General features: G+C 38.3%; 6 protein-coding genes across 10 annotated transcripts; 5 read left to right on the forward strand and 1 right to left on the reverse strand.

Moving 5' to 3' along the window:
• LOC18607256 (RING-H2 finger protein ATL65) lies at positions 1727–4360 on the forward strand. Its single transcript, XM_007041318.2, has one exon. It carries the CDS (start codon positions 2278–2280, stop codon positions 3481–3483), a length of 1206 nt encoding a protein of 401 aa, XP_007041380.2. The 5' UTR covers positions 1727–2277; the 3' UTR covers positions 3484–4360.
• LOC18607257 (mitochondrial import receptor subunit TOM6 homolog) lies at positions 4976–6824 on the forward strand. The gene is made up of 2 exons (XM_007041319.2): positions 4976–5299; positions 6595–6824. Exon 1 carries the CDS (start codon positions 5111–5113, stop codon positions 5273–5275), a length of 165 nt encoding a protein of 54 aa, XP_007041381.2. The 5' UTR covers positions 4976–5110; the 3' UTR covers positions 5276–5299; positions 6595–6824.
• On the forward strand, positions 7941–10515 carry LOC18607259 (CASP-like protein 5C1). The gene is made up of 3 exons (XM_007041321.2): positions 7941–8649; positions 9370–9502; positions 9572–10515. Exons 1-3 carry the CDS (start codon positions 8519–8521, stop codon positions 9764–9766), a joined length of 459 nt encoding a protein of 152 aa, XP_007041383.1. The 5' UTR covers positions 7941–8518; the 3' UTR covers positions 9767–10515.
• Positions 10147–13301, reverse strand: LOC18607260 (pentatricopeptide repeat-containing protein At2g15980). Of its 5 annotated transcripts, none has more exons than XM_018115051.1 (5): positions 11421–13301; positions 11257–11327; positions 10813–10923; positions 10626–10685; positions 10147–10513 (listed from the first exon to the last, which is right to left on the reverse strand). In XM_018115051.1, the coding sequence occupies exon 1, from the start codon at positions 12964–12966 to the stop codon at positions 11494–11496; it is 1473 nt and encodes a 490-aa protein (XP_017970540.1). In that variant the 5' UTR covers positions 12967–13301; the 3' UTR covers positions 10147–10513; positions 10626–10685; positions 10813–10923; positions 11257–11327; positions 11421–11493. The 5 variants fall into 5 exon arrangements, with proteins under 5 accessions (XP_017970540.1, XP_007041384.2, XP_017970538.1 ...); XM_007041322.2 differs by having other exon boundaries at positions 10622–10685; XM_018115049.1 differs by having other exon boundaries at positions 10622–10685; positions 11257–11336.
• On the forward strand, positions 15364–16365 carry LOC108660741. Its single transcript, XM_018115055.1, has one exon. It carries the CDS (start codon positions 15420–15422, stop codon positions 16137–16139), a length of 720 nt encoding a protein of 239 aa, XP_017970544.1. The 5' UTR covers positions 15364–15419; the 3' UTR covers positions 16140–16365.
• On the forward strand, positions 16964–17784 carry LOC18607261. The gene has a single exon (XM_018115180.1). The coding sequence runs from the start codon at positions 17038–17040 to the stop codon at positions 17572–17574; it is 537 nt and encodes a 178-aa protein (XP_017970669.1). The 5' UTR covers positions 16964–17037; the 3' UTR covers positions 17575–17784.

The following is an 18026-nucleotide window of genomic DNA, read 5'->3' on the forward strand; positions in this document are numbered from 1 at the left end:
AGTTGAGATTATGGATGAACATGTTAAGACTTTGGGACATTGGTAGGTGATAGGGGCAATGAATGCTGCTGACCAAATAAGGAGGCCATTAATGCTTTTTAAAAGTAGTGACTTTATAACATAAGGTATATTGTATTTTTTTTTTATCAAATTGGAGAACAGATAATACATGAATCACGAAAATCTTTTTATAAACATTAATATTGAATTAATTGTTTTAGTACATAAAATTCATATTGTTACAGGTTTTTATTTAAGAAAATCATAATTTGATACGTGTGGAATTATCATACTTACGATCAATTATATTGTATTAAATGTGAAAATAATTTTTTTTTAAAAAAACAAAATCTAAAAAGTCTTAAGCATTTAGCTTAGTTGTTTCTTTTGTTTCTCAAAGAAACTTTGACAAGAACAATGTTGGGTTTTTGAACCTTCATTATGAGCACCAGTGTTTTCATGCTTATAATCAATGGGAAGTGACTGATGTTGAAGTAATTAAACTAACTGGCCTTGGATCATTAATGATTAAACTACTTTTAGTGACATTAAATATTTGTCTGAACAGTACAGGGTCTTGGCTGGGCTGCCTCCACAAACCATTAGACTAGGCCAAGCCCAGTCTTCAATATCGATGAGAATCATAGCCTTTTTGCTAATTTGATCATTCTACTTTCAAATTTGTCCTAGAAGCTCTTGCTAAAATCATCATTGTCGTTAAAAAAATATGTTTAATCGTATTCAAATTCATTCACCTTTTGCACCATATGAAAAAAGTATATTAAAATTACGTCAAATTAACATAATCGTACGAATTCGTCTTGCTTTTGAATTCATAATTTTTATGTATTTTGGATAAAACGTTAATTTAACATTAGTGATTTATAAATAATAACGTTTTTAAGCAAAGAAGTGAAATGCATACTTCATTGGAAAAACACTGGTTGCCTTCTGGCATGAGTTTTATGAAGCAAAAATGTACAAAATTTTTGTAATTAGTCAAAATTTACAAGTGATAGCTTACAAGTTGCAAATACTTATACAATGACTCTTCAAAATAGCCAAAACTTTACCACCAAATAACCAAATGATTTGGGTTTACTAGTTCATATATAAAATTCTTTACTTCAACATGATATTTGACCTTAGTTTATTGCTACATATATACCTAATATTAACCTTATTTCCATTTATTCACCATGCACCGGATCCACCTCGACGTTGGCATCGACCCTAGCTTGACATCGATCCTGACCCCGACATCGATCTCGACTTGACGACATTATCCCCTTCAAGATTGGCAGCGAGACATTGTGAAATTGAATTAAATATGGGCAGCAAATGTTAAGTACTACTTATTTTGTGATAAAGGTTAAAGAGAAAGGCCAAAAAGAAAAATGATGTAGTATTTAATGTTATCTAGTGATAAAGTTTAAAGTTGTGCAAATCTCACGAGGAAGACAACTTTTAGTTTCTTAATTTGTCATTTTGCTAAGGAACTTTAGACTGAGTAAAATCTCTTAAATAAAGGGTAAAAAATCCACACAAAATCATCACCATGCCCAAAAGTCAAATCTTCAATGTCTATTTAATGCACTGTCAATATATAGATAATCTATATATTAAATACCGTGAATCAAATATTACTGTCTGGTTCTTAAAATAAATTTAATACTAAGAAACTTTAAAAAACTCATTAAAAAATTCGAATGAATTAATTTGAGTTAATTTATTATTTATTAGTTTGATAGAGAAAGCAGAGTTAAAAAGTCTAAAATTGCCACTAAGTATGGTATGAAAGAGATAACACGCTTCTCGGCCTGTCTTCCATTTCTTGGAAGATCGTCACTGATGTGGGTCACCACATCAAAATCTTCTTTTTCCATTTTGCTCATCATTTTTTTTTTCTCATATTGGAGTCAAATGTTTTAGGCTACAAAAATAGACCTTTACCTCCATTCCCCCAATAATCACAAGCCACGTGAGAGGAATTGCTTACGTGTCAGAAAGAGAAAACATGGAAATCCGATTGCTAGAGATGATCATCCGTAGTGGATCAAACCTCCTTGCTAGCCTTAAATTCACCAATGTCGACGTGTCGTGTACCCGCCATCTTGCATCGACAAGTCGTTGGGTGAGACCAGACAGAACAGAACAGTCAACTCTTCGGACATTAAACCCCTCAAACCCCCCTCCCTTTCCAAACTTCTAACGCCAGACTCCAGAAACAACAACCCCACCACCACCACTCTTACGAAATCACTACCATCGCCGGTCATGGGGTTCACCACCTGGGCCCCATCTCCATCCCCGACTCCTTCCTCTTCTCCCTCGTCATCACCACCGCCGTCGTCATCGTCATCTACGTCATCTTCGTCGTCGTCATCGTCATCACCGCCGCCTTCGAAGCTTCCAGTTGATTTCAGCCCACCGTTGATCGCCATGGTGGTGGTAGTCGCTGCAGCGTTTTTAATCGTTACATATTCACGTCTCATCTCCAAACGACTCGTCCCTCCAATCCTCCGCCTCCTCCGCTTCTTTCGACGTCGCCGTCGCCGTCGTCGTTACCTCCCATCCACCACTACGGACCTCGACTCTCTTCCACCCTCCGATCCATTCGAACTCCCTCTTTCTCCTTATGGCCTCGATGACTCCGCCATAAAAACCCTGCCTCTTTCGCTCTACACTTCGAAAACAAAACCCCACAACAGCCCCAAAGACTGTGCTGTTTGCTTGTTGGAGTTCGAAGACGATGAATACGTCCGAACACTTCCCGTTTGCTCCCATGCCTTCCACGTTGATTGCATCGATGCTTGGTTAAAGTCACATGCTAATTGCCCGCTTTGTAGAGCTGGAATCTTCGCTACAGAATCTCCGTTTACTCCGTTAATGGCAGCCAGAATCCGTCCGAGCCTCGACGACACCGTTTTACCCAACAGCACTCTGGATTCCCTAACGGAAACTCCTTTCCAAACTCTTCCGAATAACACCATAACGGAAATAACCGAAGAGCCGTCACCAAGAAGAGCGAATGGGAATAGTAATTGTGAGGAAAGGTTTAATTTTGTTTTGAAAAGGTCGTATTCGTTTGGTTTCGAGAGGAGTTTAGCGGCAGAGAGGATGATAACGGAGCCCAACACGGCGTCGCCTTGGAGATATAGGAGAGGAGGGAACGGGTTTTGGAGCAAACGGGCGTCGCCCTTTGGGTCGTTAATGACGAAACCGAGGGTTTTCTCTTTTAGGTATTACAGAGGGATGAAAGCTTCGCCATTTTTTCGACGGAGAGGGTTTTTCCCATTGTCGGAATCAAGTGTCAGATTTACTGGAAGTGGCGGCGGCGGCTCGTCGAGGAGAACCAAGTCAATGGCGAGTCCCATGTTTTTAAGATCAGCGGCTTCCAGTGTGGCGGCTTTTTCATCAAGTCGGCTCAGGTGCGGGGATCCCGAGGCACTACTGTCACCGGAGAGGTTCAACAGAAGATAAAAAAAGAGAAAAAAGAAAGAGAAAACTCTTTCCGAGAAAAGAAAGAAGAAGACAGTGGGACACGTGGAATGTTGGATCGAGAGATCGACGGGAAAGGGGCGGTAGGAGATTGGGGTCCGGTGACATTAATGGGAAACAAGCATGCAAAGCAGAGTTAATGCATGAGAGAGAGATAAAGAGAGAGGGCGAGAGAGAACGGTCGGGCTCTGGCAATCGAGTCGAAAAAGGGGAGAAGCATTAATGGGAGGTGGGGAGAGGCATTAAATGAGAAAATTGACGAGAGAGAGACACGATTTTCTGAGCTTTCTCTTTCTCTTTCTCTTCTCCAAGCTTAAAGCCTTCACTAGAGAAAGATAAAAAAAAACAAAAACCCAACAAGGAAAAGAGCTCATAAATGCTGAGAGGTTGAGACTTCAGATGATTCATGGAAGGAAAGGGTTCTCTTATATGGGACTGCTGTTGGTTTGGGTTGGGTTTGGTTTGGTTTGATTTGGTGTTTTCCTCTTTGTCTTGCTACCGACAGAAGTCCATGTTGGGATGCGAACATGGTCAGTTTTTTTGACACAACCCGGATCATGTGCTTGCCATGTGGGCATGGACCGCACCCATCTGGTTTTATTTATTGATTGATTGATGAGAAGGGGTAGCAGGGGAAAACAATGGCAGAGAGAGAGTAATGAGGAGTGTAGTCACTTCTTCTTTTGTGCTGCTCATTTACCAGGGGTGGTTCATTTTGTCCATTCCATTTGGTTTGGTCACTTCTTTGAATTCAATGCAGATTATACTGGGAATTGGAGACATTAATTTGGGCTTTCCATGCCTCTCTTCTATTGCTTCCACTTTTGTATATACACACCACATCTTTTTCTCCTCTTTATTCATGCATATTGCTAACTTGTAATGTCATTGTTCTACTCTTAAAGACACGTTCAGTTTGCAGAATAAAGATAAGGATGTAAAAGAAATAAAACATTCATTTTGCGAGTACAGAATATATAAAAAAATAATTATTTTATGAAGTAATTTGATTTATAGAATGAAAAAGAAACAAAATAGTATTAGGGTATGTAAAGAATACGTAGAAAATATCTTGTCTATGGTATGTTTTGTCATTGTTTCCCATGAAATATTTCATTCACGAAATAGAAATATAAATAAATAAATAAATCATTCTATGATAATATAAGAAGAGTAATTATCTTATAATTTGATTTTATGAAATGATACGTTTTATATATTTAGTTAATGAAAAACAAGTAAAATATAAGTATGGGATAAGTACAAAAATACCTTTTGTACAAGAAAAACAATGTACCTTCTACTTGGAATTGTTCATTTAACCATTGGTAAGTGATAAAAAAATAAAAAAATAAAAAGAGAAAGAAAAAGAAAATAATAGGGGGAAAGGGACCTCATTGACCACGCACGTGTTTGGTCAAGAGATCCAAAGAGGCACGTGCCACAACGCTTTCCCCTTGAAAATGCCCTCGAACGCTAAACCCCTCCCTTAAACCCTCCAGATTGGAAAGTCGAACCAGAAAAAGCCAGACGCAGCTAGGGTTTCAGCTTCTCTCTCCGTCGACCCAGGCTCGAACAGAAAGCCGAGGGAAATCCAATCGAAGCAGCGATGTTCCCAGGAATGTTCATGCGCAAACCAGACAAGGGGGCGGCCTTGAAGCAGCTGAAGGCACACGGGGCTATGTTTGGGGTATGGGTAGCTGTGGTTCGTGTCACTCCTTACATTCTTCATTACCTCTCTGATGACAAGGAAGAGCTCAAGCTCGAGTTCTAGATGCCTCTTTCTCATTCTTTTCAGGTAATTTAAACACTTGGATTTTATTTTTATCACCAATCATTTTTCTTGTACTAGGACTAGTTTTGGGAACTGGGTATTTTTTTTTCATGTGGATTTTTGACAGATACGAATTATTATATCTGGGTTGAATGCCAATTTTTGAAATTCTTTTATGTGTCAAATCAATGAAATGTAGTTTATTGTAACTAGCAAAGCAACAACCAAACACAGCCTTTAGTATTTGTATGCTCAAGACATGTTCAGGGAGATTATTTATCTAAGGAGTGATGGCAATGATATGAGAGATTTTAGACATGGCTAATTTGATGTAACTGAAAGTTTCTGTAAATAGATATATTCAGGAAGGCGATGAAATTTTGGAATATGGATTAGGAATTCATTCTTTGAATGGAGTGTAAAAGCATCCTCTTTGTCCATAGGAAATGATTTCGGAAAGATATATAGTAATTTGGGAGGAGGATGCCTTGTCATTGTGGTTTGAGGTGGACTACCCTCCCTGATGGGGCACTTTTAATTTCCTTAATGTCATTTTTATTAAATGTTGGCAGCAGATTCATTGGCTTGGGATGGTTTCTTTTATTAACAACGTTTTTGGATTGTGTTATAGTAGCACGGAAAGTCATTCTGCCTATCCATTTGCTTAATACTGTTCCTTAGTGCCTTTCCCTTGGCGAATAAGAGTAGAAATGTAGAATGACATATACATGACTGATTATTTTGCCAAACTTGCATAGCTGTAAATACACCCAATTTAGTTGCTCAGTTTTTTCATGGTTTTTTAGAACTTTCTTTGTTTTTTTTGTTCCAAAAAGATATCATTTGTTAAAAGTAGTTGCCTTGTCTTCAGTTTCCATGTTGTCAGGAAATTATGTAATGCGCTATTTTTTTGTATATGATGCCTTGCCATTGTTGTTGACAACTTTTATGGTTGCAATTCAAATAGACAATATTGTTTCATTTTTCTTTGTGATCTTGCATAGGATAATGAGAACAAGTGCACCTTCAGGTTATAGCTTGTAAATTGCATGTAGTTGCATTTAGTGGTTGAGAAAACAGATTGCTTCATATGGTAACCATGGGAATCATGTAGTAGCCACATCCTGCCTTTTATCTTGTTGTGTTACTTATCATGGTGATGCCACTAGCTAGTGGAAGAGACTTTAGTTGTCTTTTATATGATGGTTTATTGTTAAAGTAGTCATTTTAGCTCTTAGCTAGCATGTCTCCCTCATTCACTTTACTGGGGTTTTGTTTTATCTTGTTTGTTGCTGATCTTTCCTCCTTTTGTGGTGCAGTGGGTCTATAAGGAGAGAATTGGATTGGGATGCAAAAGAGTTTCAAGTACTTGATTCCTTTTCAGCCTGCTTAAGTATGAGACCGTGGTGTTATCACATTAGGTTATATTTGCATTTGCTTTGATCATGGTTATTAGATTTTTTATTGAAACGGAGGCTGGAATACTTCCATATTATGTCATGACGGTTATATCTAATTGAATATACTTTTGAATTTCTTGCTTGTGGCATAGGAAGATGATATATCGCCATTGGCATAATTGCCTTTGGCTGGAAAAATGGGAAAATTTTCTTTTTCTTCTTTGCCCTTCCCTCAAATTATTGAATAACCTATGATTTTATTTTATTCCTTCCTTGGCTTTTTGTGTAAGGGAATTAATTGCCAAGTTTGTTTGGGGAAAAATACAAAAAACAAGGTAGGGACTGGGGATTAGATCTGATAATAGCATAGCAGCTACTCAGAAACATATCATATGCAGCTGCTTAGTTTTCTGAACCATTGGTTGAGCCTTCTGCTGCAATGTCCTCATCAAAATTTATCTGGTTTTCTGTTGGCATTTTACTTTTGAAAGTGATAGCACTCGATGATGCAGTAATGGATCAAATCTGTAGAGGCTAAGGTGACCTGAGCAACAGATAATACTAATAAATAGAATTTGGATGCTTCAGCTTGCCATTGCACCTTTAAATTCCTGCATTTACTTACTTTAGTACCATTTTGTTTTATTTAGAAGGAGATTCGAATCTTGTGTGTTGAGTAACCGAACACATTTTGTGTCGGTCTTGTGTTCAGAACTTTTAATGAATTTTCTGCTGGGAAGTTTGAGAATCTCCAAAATTGGGCTTAGAGGTAAGGCATGCAAGGCGATCTGCATTGAGCTCTCGATCAGCAAGTTCTTGCCGACAGGTACTAATGTAGAATGTTGCTAGCTATAAGTAACCTATTCATATAGCAAGACATGGGATGTCTGCCATCAACAATGTAAGAGAAAAGGGAATCTCCAACTGCAACCTTAACATTGATTTTGCTGTAGAAGGGGCGTGGCAATGGCATCATCTTTTCCCACTAACAAGGGAGTCAGTAAAGCTATGACATGTGGAAAGTCCACAACCCTTCTTTTAAAAGCATCGGCTCACCTTGTTCCTCCAGTCCTATGCACATTATTTCCACTAGGATTTTACCTTCTTTTTTTTTTTATAGATTTCCTAATGCTCTTGGCCTTGACAAAAGTAGCTGCTTTTGGCCCCCATCTCATGATGCTCCCATTTTCCTACCAACCATAGAATAAGAATTGAGGAAAGAATAAATAGTTGTCAAAATGTACTAATCTTCCTTTTGAACATAATTTTTTTTCTTTTTTATTTGAGAATGAGGGGAATGGTAAATTTAAGCTATGATGGTCACCTCCTTTCTAGTGAATAGACACAACACAGTTATGACACAGTGACAGTTTGAAAATAACAAAACTACAAATTTCAGCCAGAACAATCTCTCCTCCCAGTCTCAATTGTGAGCCTTAAGCACGAGAACGTGCCACCCAATAGAACAAACAGAACCCCCAGCGTCAAATTCAGCATAATTAAAGCACCACAAAAGGCAAAGCTTTCCATAATAGTCCAAAACTCCTCACTCTGAAACCTTGCCGGGGGACTTCAATAACTTCCTTGTTCTTTCTTTGATAAGCAAATCAGCATTCGTAGTTTCTTTGATTTCATGCAAGGAGATTAACAAGGCGAAGAATGTTGTGCCAGCGTTGGGTATGGTTGGATCACATGCATCATCATTGATCGTACATCCGTTGTTGTAGTGCACTTTTTTGGATTGATTTAGATGACAAATTCGGTGCTAAGATGAGCCTGAGAATTTTCCCAGATATCAAAGAAGAAGAAGAAGAAGAAGAAGAAGGTTCGATGCAACAAGGCCATGAATGAGGTACCTGGCTCTGTGGGCACTAGTGCTGGCTTTTCTCTGAGATTGGCACAGGCCCTTTTTTCTTCTGCTTCTCTTCTCTTCATGTCTTTGGGAGTTGAGTTCTACAGCTACACTGCTTTCTGGTACGTCCCTAGTTTCATTTCTTCTGCTTGTTTGATATGATTTCGTGGCTCTCTACTTTTGTATTTGTACCCAGCGATCATCCCATGTAACACATCTTTGATCCAATCAGCAACGAAAAATTATGCATAAAACCTGCCTTTGATTCCCCTATGAATTCTATATTTACCGAATACCTGTCGCTCAAGACAAAATTTGGGTTTCCATGGATTCTGCAGTAGAATTTTCCTCTCTGAAATTTCTGCCTGATCTATTACAAATAGCAATCAGATTCTGTAGATTCTCCTCCCGCAATGTGAAAGAAATTGTTTATTGCCACTTTGTAATTCCATAGTTGGACGCTGATTATCTTTTGAATGGTCCAAGTTTGAGCTAATCTACCTATAAGTTTTTGTCAGAAAACGAGACATCACTTTGGCCGCAGGTGACATATCATTGTATCAAGTCTATGAACCAAAACAAAGTGACCAATGTACATATTCCTTGCTTATGATCCTTCCTTTTCATACCCTACTGGCTTGGTGTTGTTGCAATCAGCTTGTCGACATGGTTGACAATTTGTTAGTTTGTATGTGTTGATTAACGTTTAACGTTTAAACCAATCTGTAAGCCTGTTAGTATCTTTTTCCATCTCCTTCTGAATCAAACAATACCAGGAATTTCTTGGTAACTGTTGTTATTTAGAGTTCTTTTGATTGTCAGTACCAACGTTAACATTTCAGCTATTTGGTAACAATCATGGGCTTGGTCATTCCATGGAGTTTCACGTTGGCGTTGGTAGATGGGTACTCTGTTCTGGTCAAATGCCCTGTTCGTCAGCCTGGAATATTGCTCATAATTGCTGCGGGAGACTGGGTATGTGATGCTGTATTTGTTGGAAGCTATTTGAATGAGTCAATACTGCTGAATTGTTTTCCCTGACAGGTTTTATCAGTTCTCACACTAGCCGCAGCATGCTCCACGGCTAGCGTTGTGGATCTCCTCCTCCACTCAGGCGGGCCCTATTGCCCGCCAAAGTGTTGCAGCAGATACCAACTGTCTGCCGCCATGGCTTTTCTCACTTGGTTTCTGTCTTTGGCTTCAGCTCTTCTCAATCTCTGGGTGCTCCCCTCCTTATAATTCTCGGTTGGGGTATTTGTTGTCTAACAGTTTGCAGCATTTCAATTTTGCACCCAATGCTTCTATGGACTTCAGCTGATCCTTTCATGGGGTTGGTTGTGCAGTTGTGATGGAAAAACTGAAAAAGTTTAGCTAGATAATCTGAATTTTGGACCATAAAGAGACGTGCCCAAGGGTTTGGCTTTTTCATCATGTGCAGGGATGCTCTAATTTTCCCAGCATTACAGCTCAGATGTCCTGCTGCTGCAATACCCCTTGTATTGCTGGAGACAACAGACAGATAGATGAGATAAAAGATAGCTTACAATCATGTAATTTTCGAAACTGTATTTGCATTATTCAAATGAAGCTTTAACTGAGAAACAAAGAAAAACCAGGTATTCAGTTTGGCAAACGATAGGGATAGTCTATCAATGATATACTGCATTTTGAGGACACACTCATCAAGCACAATAACTGACTCTATGTCCAACTTACTGAAATCTTTCAAAATTTTATCATAGGAAGATACTGTCTTCCCCTGAACATCAAGTTTAAGGCATACAAGGTTGTGAAACATGAAATAAAATAATTCTAGTAAAATGGATAATATCCAGGTGGGTGCCTTCTACTTGTCTGGAGCAATTTGTTTCTATCATCCTTCCTCCTCTCTTCAGCAGGCACCATGAGCTGCTCATATATACAACCGGTTTACAGAAACATGTCAGGAGGTTTAAGCACCATCCAACATATAGTTGATAACAGAACCTGTTCAATGCCAAGAAATGACACCATTATTTGTCATCAAGTGACATTTCGTTAGGTTTAAATTAAAGATATCAAACAGAATTCTTTCTGTAAAAGAGGAGCAAGTACCTACAAAAAGTAACCTTACTAACATATTCCTGATTTGATGAAATTAGACTACCCGCGGATAAACCTACAATTATGCAGGGGAAATATAATGAATGGAAATGTTACTAGAGCTAGAAAAACACAAAAGATCTACTTGTACAATAATTTCAAAGATTATAGTAATCAGAGGAAGAGAGTGATGCCAGACGCACCAATAAATGAATAATTTGAATCCCTGGAGAACTGCATCGCTCTAGAACTGCACCCTCTTCCAAAGTGAGCTCTTCCCCTTGCACTTTCATTCAAGATTGTCACAAATTAATCTGATCAAATTTCAGAAACAAGATGGGGGAGCTTAGATTTCTATATTTCTTGCTGTAATAAACAAAGCTCAGCATTAATGATAAAAGTCATAGAACTAATAGAAACCCAAACCCAAGCCTCACAGTTTCACCCTGACAATCATGAGTATATTATGTAGATGGTATACTTATATTGATTGTTTTTATTACTTCAAATGCAGTTTGTAAATTTTAATATCAGTTCAGATCTGTCTGCATCATAACGACTGCATTGCTAAGAATTTAACAAACAAGTTGTATAAATTTGTTCTATTGCTGAATATAACAGAGGGCAATTGTTAAAGTTGACTAAACCTTTTTGTGCAAAGAAGATATCAGCCTTTACACGGGACCAAATTTTTTATGCATCCTCCCCAAAAATTGACCTGCATTATCTAAAATGAATCTTAATAAAGCGGAGACAATCACTATCTTGTACCAAAAGGACAAATAAGATGTTAATCTCAAGAACAACTTACCATCAGTATTCAAGCTTGTGATGAAAACTACCACTGCTCAACCGGTCTGCTCCCACTTGTCAAAAATGGAAATCTAATTCTTTTCCTGCTCTTTTTGAGTTTCTATCACCTCCTTTCTCAGCATTGTTACCATTTTCTCGTTTCCTTGTCTCAAATAACCATCAATAAAAATATCATATATCTCTGGATCTGGCTTAAACCCCTTCCCCACCATCTCAGCTTGAAGCTTTAATGCTTCTTCCATTTTTCTCTCCTCACACAAACCTTTTATCAGAAACACATAGCTTTTCCCTGACGGATAAACACCAAGTACTCTCACTGCCACCCTCATTGTCTCCAAAGCTTCAAGGACCCTACCTTTATCACAAAGTCCTCTAACCAATGCTTCAACAGTTAAACCCTGTGGTTTAAAACCTTTCCTACACATGTCCTTGTATATCAACATTGCTGAATAAATATCTGCAACTTTACAATATCCATTAATAAGATTCTCATAAGTAACACAAGTAGCCTGTATTCCATTCAATCCCATTTCTCTATACAACTCCTCAGCTCTCATAATCTCTCCATGTTTACAAAATCCACCAATCATAGTATTATAAGCCACAATATCAGGCTCCAATCCCTGAACTCTCATTTCCTCCCATAACTCCTCTGCTTCTCTCACCTTTCCTTCCTCACATAATGCTGCCATCAAAACACTATAACTATAACCATTCGCCACACACCCTAAACTCTCCATTTCACTCCAAACCTCCTCCACTTTCTCCAGCAACCCTTCACGATAAAAACATAGCATCAAAGCATTAAAAGTATGCACATTTGGTCGAACCTTTAAAACCCTTTTTACGTTACTTTCTCTCTCACCATTCCCTACTCCAAAAACCTCTTTATAAACCTCATATCCCCTTTTGGCTCCTCTACATTTCGAAACCTCCCCAATAAGAGCATTACAAGTACTAAGCTGAGGGCTAATCCCTCTAGACATTAACATTCTAACAATCTCAATAGACCCATCAAGTTTTTTCATTTGCAAACAAGATTTCACAAACAAATCAAAAACAAAAGGGGCAGAACCACATTCATTATAAGTTTTAACCAACAATTCAAATAGTTTCAAATAGGTGGGTTCATTTTCCATACCTGGCGTCCGAATTGCGACCCGAATGAGTTCCCGGGCACGGGTTTTGAGGCGGGCACGAGAGAGGATGTGAATTATGGTAGAATAGGAGGAGAGGTTGTGGTTGCAGAGGGATTTTTGTTCGGTGAAGAGGAAGAAGCGGAGGGCAAGGTGGGGATTGTTTTTGAGTTGGAGAGTAATTTGGGAAAATTGGGAGGGGGTGAAGCCGGAGGGGAACAGAGTGAGGATGGTGGACCAACGTGATTTGGAGCGGTGGTGGGTGAGGATGGATGTCACGGTGGCAATTGGATCTGGTTGATCTGACGATGGAGGCGAGGGGGTGGAGTAGGAGGACGAGAAGGAGAAGGAAGCAAGGGAAAGGAGAAGTCTTGGGGTTTTGACATGGGGTTTAAGGAGGATTGCCATTGATAACAGAGGAAAACAGAGTAAACAGAGAAATGTTCAATTTTTATTGACTAATAGTGATTTTGTACTTCTCTCAGAATTTGACAGTGGTAAAGTAACTAATAATTTAACCTCTTTCAGGAGTCAGGGAAACAACCAAATAAGATAAGAAAAAAAGAGTACTGAGAAGAAAAAATTCTGCTCCCATGACCTAGTACCAGCTAGGAAAAAAGAGGGATCTATGTTGGAGAAGCTGTGGATAAAGCAAAAAGAAAGCACCCATTCCATGATCTTCTTCTCCATTGTTGCTGTGCAAGTACAATGCTTGCAATAGTTGGATGTGGTCAATCACTGCACTGATCACTAGCAGTTTTATTCGAATATTCCAATATTTTTTGGTTTTTGTTCCAAAAGAAACCAACACAATAAAGAGAAAAGAAGAAACACCCATGACGTTATTGGTCATGCACCATTGATTGTTGACCAGGATGGCACATATTCTTCACCCAATGCCACATTTTCAGCAAATGTGTCGTCCTATCAGGGTAAAAATATCGACTTCCATAATGATTTGCTCTTAAAAATTTTAGCTCGAGGCTTTCAAACCCCAATTCTGAGACGAAAATAAGTTTTTTGTTGTGATGCAAGAAGACTTTTATAAACACCAAGTCTCTGCCTTTCTGACCATGACTTCAAGGGATAGAGCATGACTACGACCGGGACCTAGCCAGGGCCGCCAAGTGCTTCAAGTGACAGAGGATAGCAAACAAAATTCTCCTGCTCTCACGTCGTGCCTCTTTCACAATTTTGTGTCAGCTACCTAGTAAAGTTTTTATATTTACTCATTCTTACAGTTAAAATACCTAACATAGAGTTATGAAAGGAGTATCATGTGAGACATCATATAGGGACAAATGTTTTTATTGTCATTTCTAGTTAAAAAACATATCTTTATATTAGTTATCATTAAGTTGTTGTGTCGTCCAAGAATTGGGTTGTTTGCAGCAATAGCCTAACTAGAAGTAAAGGAAGCTTCTAAGGGAAATTCTTCTCTTGGACAATTGAATAAGATGAAGCTTTGCTAAGTTTCAACTTATCCACTTAATATTCCTTTAGCAGAAAAGGCAGTGAAAGAACAATCAAGAACTAATTGTAGTTGATTGTCAAACTTAATATCATTATCTTAACCAAGCTACTATTCTCCTTTGTCTTAAATGGCCTTTTAAGCAATAATAGTACTTAATTTATTAATTAACCTAAGAATAAATTCCATGTAATTGCATGCCACATCAGTATGTAGACAGATGCCAATCATGGAACTTATGGCACACCAAGTGGAAGTTACAATCAAACAAATGGATATAAATTCTTCTGATATAATCTAAGGAGTAGTACATTATATCATCTGAAAGAATTTTAGAGATGATCAAAGAAAACAGCCTATGTAGAGGAATTTGTTCTTCAAATGCCATCCTTTCTGTTAAGGAGAAAAAAGAATTGTAGAAGAAAGATATCCTCTCTCCAAATCATCTTCCACATCTTGAATTCAGACAGAATTATCTGTCAAGACTATGATTCCATTCCTTCCAGCATTAGATTTGATGACTAATCGTTCATATCCTACTTTCTATCCTCAAAAAATAATAGAAAAGAAAAAAAAAAAACCAATAACTACTTAATAGTAGTTTACAACTTAGGATGGAAACATTCCTAGGTTTCTTTCACGCAATGCTGTTGGATGCTTTCCCTATGCAAAAAGAGATTAAAATCCCAGAATGCTGCCTTGATAATGTTGCTTATGTCTTAAAAAATCATCTTTTAAGATGCTAAAGTTCTTATTCTGTCATGGGATTCTTTAGATTTTCAGCAAGTATATGATCCCTCTAGATAAATCTTCCACTTAATCCCTTCATTATGTGTACCTAACATACTCCTATAGGCAAAACAAATTAGACTTTGTGAAGAGGAAAGAAGAAAAGAGAAATTTCCCATGAAGATAGAGTATACTACAGCTAGCCAGGTTTCCATGTGTCTGAAGAAACTACCTGATTTCTGAAATTATTGGCTTGGTATAGTTATCTTGTTCTTTTGGACACATGAATAATTTGCGTAACCATTTCAATGTTACTTGATTTAGTGGATTACATAAAGTGAAAATTCGGATTCGTCTGTGGGTCATCACCCAAAAATGCCTTATGTCTGCTCTTTCCCTTCCAGATATCAGGATTCCTATGTACAATCACTTACCACCATTACCACCATCACCACCATCTTCAAGCATAATTCCCGACTTAGCTTCAATTTCAAGCCAAAACTATATGACCCTAATTAGAAACCTAACCATAGTTTCCAGAATCTGATCAATTGCTTTTCTTTTATCTCTTTTATCAGAACTCAAAGCATGGTAGAATACCCTTTATAAATCACCACTTTGGGGTTGTTTCTTTGGAGTCCACTAAGCAAAAAAACATACCATGAAATACATTGAGATTTCCCATTTCAGCCACCCCCAACACATAGTAAAATTTGAGTACACTGAAGTTCCATTCAAGTGCGATGGATGCAAGGAAGTTGGCATAGGCTCCCGCTACCGATGTGCCTTCTGCGACTTCGATCTCCACATGCACTGTGCCATACCTTCTCTCTCGATCGCTCACCCTTTCTACAAAAAATGTTCCTTCCAGTTCCTCTCAAGGCCACCTGGTGACACCCCCCGTTACTGCAACGCTTGCGAAAAGGATGTCACCGGCTTCGTTTACCATTGCAAATCATGTGGATTTGATCTTCATCCGTGTTGTGCGAAGCTGCCGATGGTGTTAGACGATGGAGAAGTGAAACTCTACCTCTACAGGAAGGTAAGCGCACCATGCCATAGATGTGGGCGTAAAGGGAGGAGCTGGAGTTACCGGTCTGCTTGCAAAAAATATAACTTGCATGTGGCATGCGTTAGGGAAATGTTAGTGGAGAACTGGCATGAATTGTACTACGGGCGTGGCAAGGGTACTAGGAAGCTGGAGACTAGAATCCCAAGCTTGAAAAATAACCTTCAAACCCCTCACAAGAAGAGTAAAGGTAAGGTGCAGAAGTGCTGTGAGATGGCTGGTTTAGCTCTGCAATTTGTCATATCAGCTGTGCTTGGGGATCCGACCACTCTCATTGCTGGGGTCATTGGAACATTAATGTCAAGAGGTTGAGTTCGATTGCTGGGGCTTGAAACCTTGTCTGCTTGATGCAATTTAATGTTGGGTGCCTATATAAAAATGAAAAAGCGAAAACAAAGGCCAGAATTTGTAGCTTTTAGGTACGGTGAATAAATTCTATAAGTGTTAACCCACTGCCATGAAAATGCCATTTTCTTTTGATTCTGTTGGCTTATATTCTAATTAAGATCTAAATGAAGTCATCTTTGATCATGTTTTGTCAAACATTTTTCCTTTTGACAAATCATGTCATGGAATGCTACATAATTAAAAATGTTGAGGTTTTGGTGTTTGACTTTCTATGCAATTGCAACCCCACCAATGAGTTATTAACATCTTTCCTATTAAATTACCAATTAATTTGGACCTTTAGTCCCAATTAAATTTGGAAGTGTAAGTTGGCCTCATCAGAAAGTTGAAAAAGTAATATGAATTTTCACTGTTCATTGTCCTGATCGATTATGATTTATTTTATTTGTAATCAATTATCTAATCTAAGTTCCTAATTATCTTTTATCTATTTATTTAGTTTTATCCAAATTCAAACATTAAGGAAGAAGGTTTTCATCAACAATTTATAAAATTTATTGAGAAATATTAGCATGAAGATATCTCTCTATTATATCTAAAGAGCTTTTAAGTTGAAATTTTGATCATTGGTGAGTCCAAAAAGCGACGGAAAATCCCAAGTAGCCACAAAGAAAAAATGTAGCAAAATGCTAAAATATATTTAAATATCTTGTTGAATTGATTAATTATTTACTATATATTATATATTATAAAGCAAATATTTTCATTGACTAACATTGTAAATCAACATGACGTGTGTTTCTTCTCCATAAAATCATTAATTTCTCCAATCTCCATAGACGAGACAGCACGTCCAAAGGAAATGGGCATTTGCAACTCGTGCGAGTCGACATCAGCTGTCACCGCAAAGCTGATCCTCCAAGACGGCAGGCTCCAGGAATTCCCGGACCCAGTTAAGGTGTCACATGTACTAGAGAGGAACCCGGATTGTTTCATCTGCAGTTCGGACGACATGGACTTTGACAGCATCCTTTGCGCCATTGCTGAGGAAGATCAGCTTCAGCTAGGCGAGCTCTACTTTGCTTTGCCTTTGAGCTGGTTAAACAGCCCTCTCCGCACCGAGGAGATGGGTGCCTTGGCTATCAAGGCAGGTAAAGCTCTGAAGTTGGGCATTCGGAAGAAGTTTTGCGGGTGTGGGATTAAAAAGGTTGATCCTCTCTTGCTTCCTAACAAGAGGGTTGCAAAGTCTAGTTGCATGGAGACTAATGGTGGCAGCGACGGTAGCGCCGGTGTAGCTGCTGCTGGTGGAGTGAGGAGGAATACAAGAGGTGCCGGAAGGGGATCAGGGAGTAGTGTTACAGCAAAGTTGACGGTTATTTTGGAAGAGCAAGTTGATTGAATCGGATTGGTTCTTTGTGCGAATGTCTCAGGTAGCTTGTAATATGTTCCAATATTTCTCTTCAATTGCTTTATAAAATTGTTTGATTGTTTGTAGCCAAGAACATTTGTGAAAAGAGAAGAAGAAATTTCTCAAATTTCTTTTCTCCAATCTCATTTGTTCATTCCCATGCTCTGATATAGACGTTAAAATGTATGAATCTTCAAAGGACAGCCCTCCAATTAAAGAAGTGAAAGGAGTAATTTCATCTTTCATTGTCTGGATCAAACACAAGAAATTGAGAAAGAGGAAGATTTTGGAAGAAAGAATAGAGTGATACCAACAAATAAATTTTGTAACATTTTCAAAGAAACTAATCACTGCATGAACTCTCTTGCAAAATGAGTATGAACAAAAACAAGATGTTTGTGACAGGATATTGATTCAGGAATATTGGTTTTTTTCTTTCAAAA

The sequence above is a fragment of the Theobroma cacao genome, chromosome 2, assembly GCF_000208745.1.
Source record: "Theobroma cacao cultivar B97-61/B2 chromosome 2, Criollo_cocoa_genome_V2, whole genome shotgun sequence".
Taxonomy (NCBI): domain Eukaryota; kingdom Viridiplantae; phylum Streptophyta; class Magnoliopsida; order Malvales; family Malvaceae; genus Theobroma; species Theobroma cacao.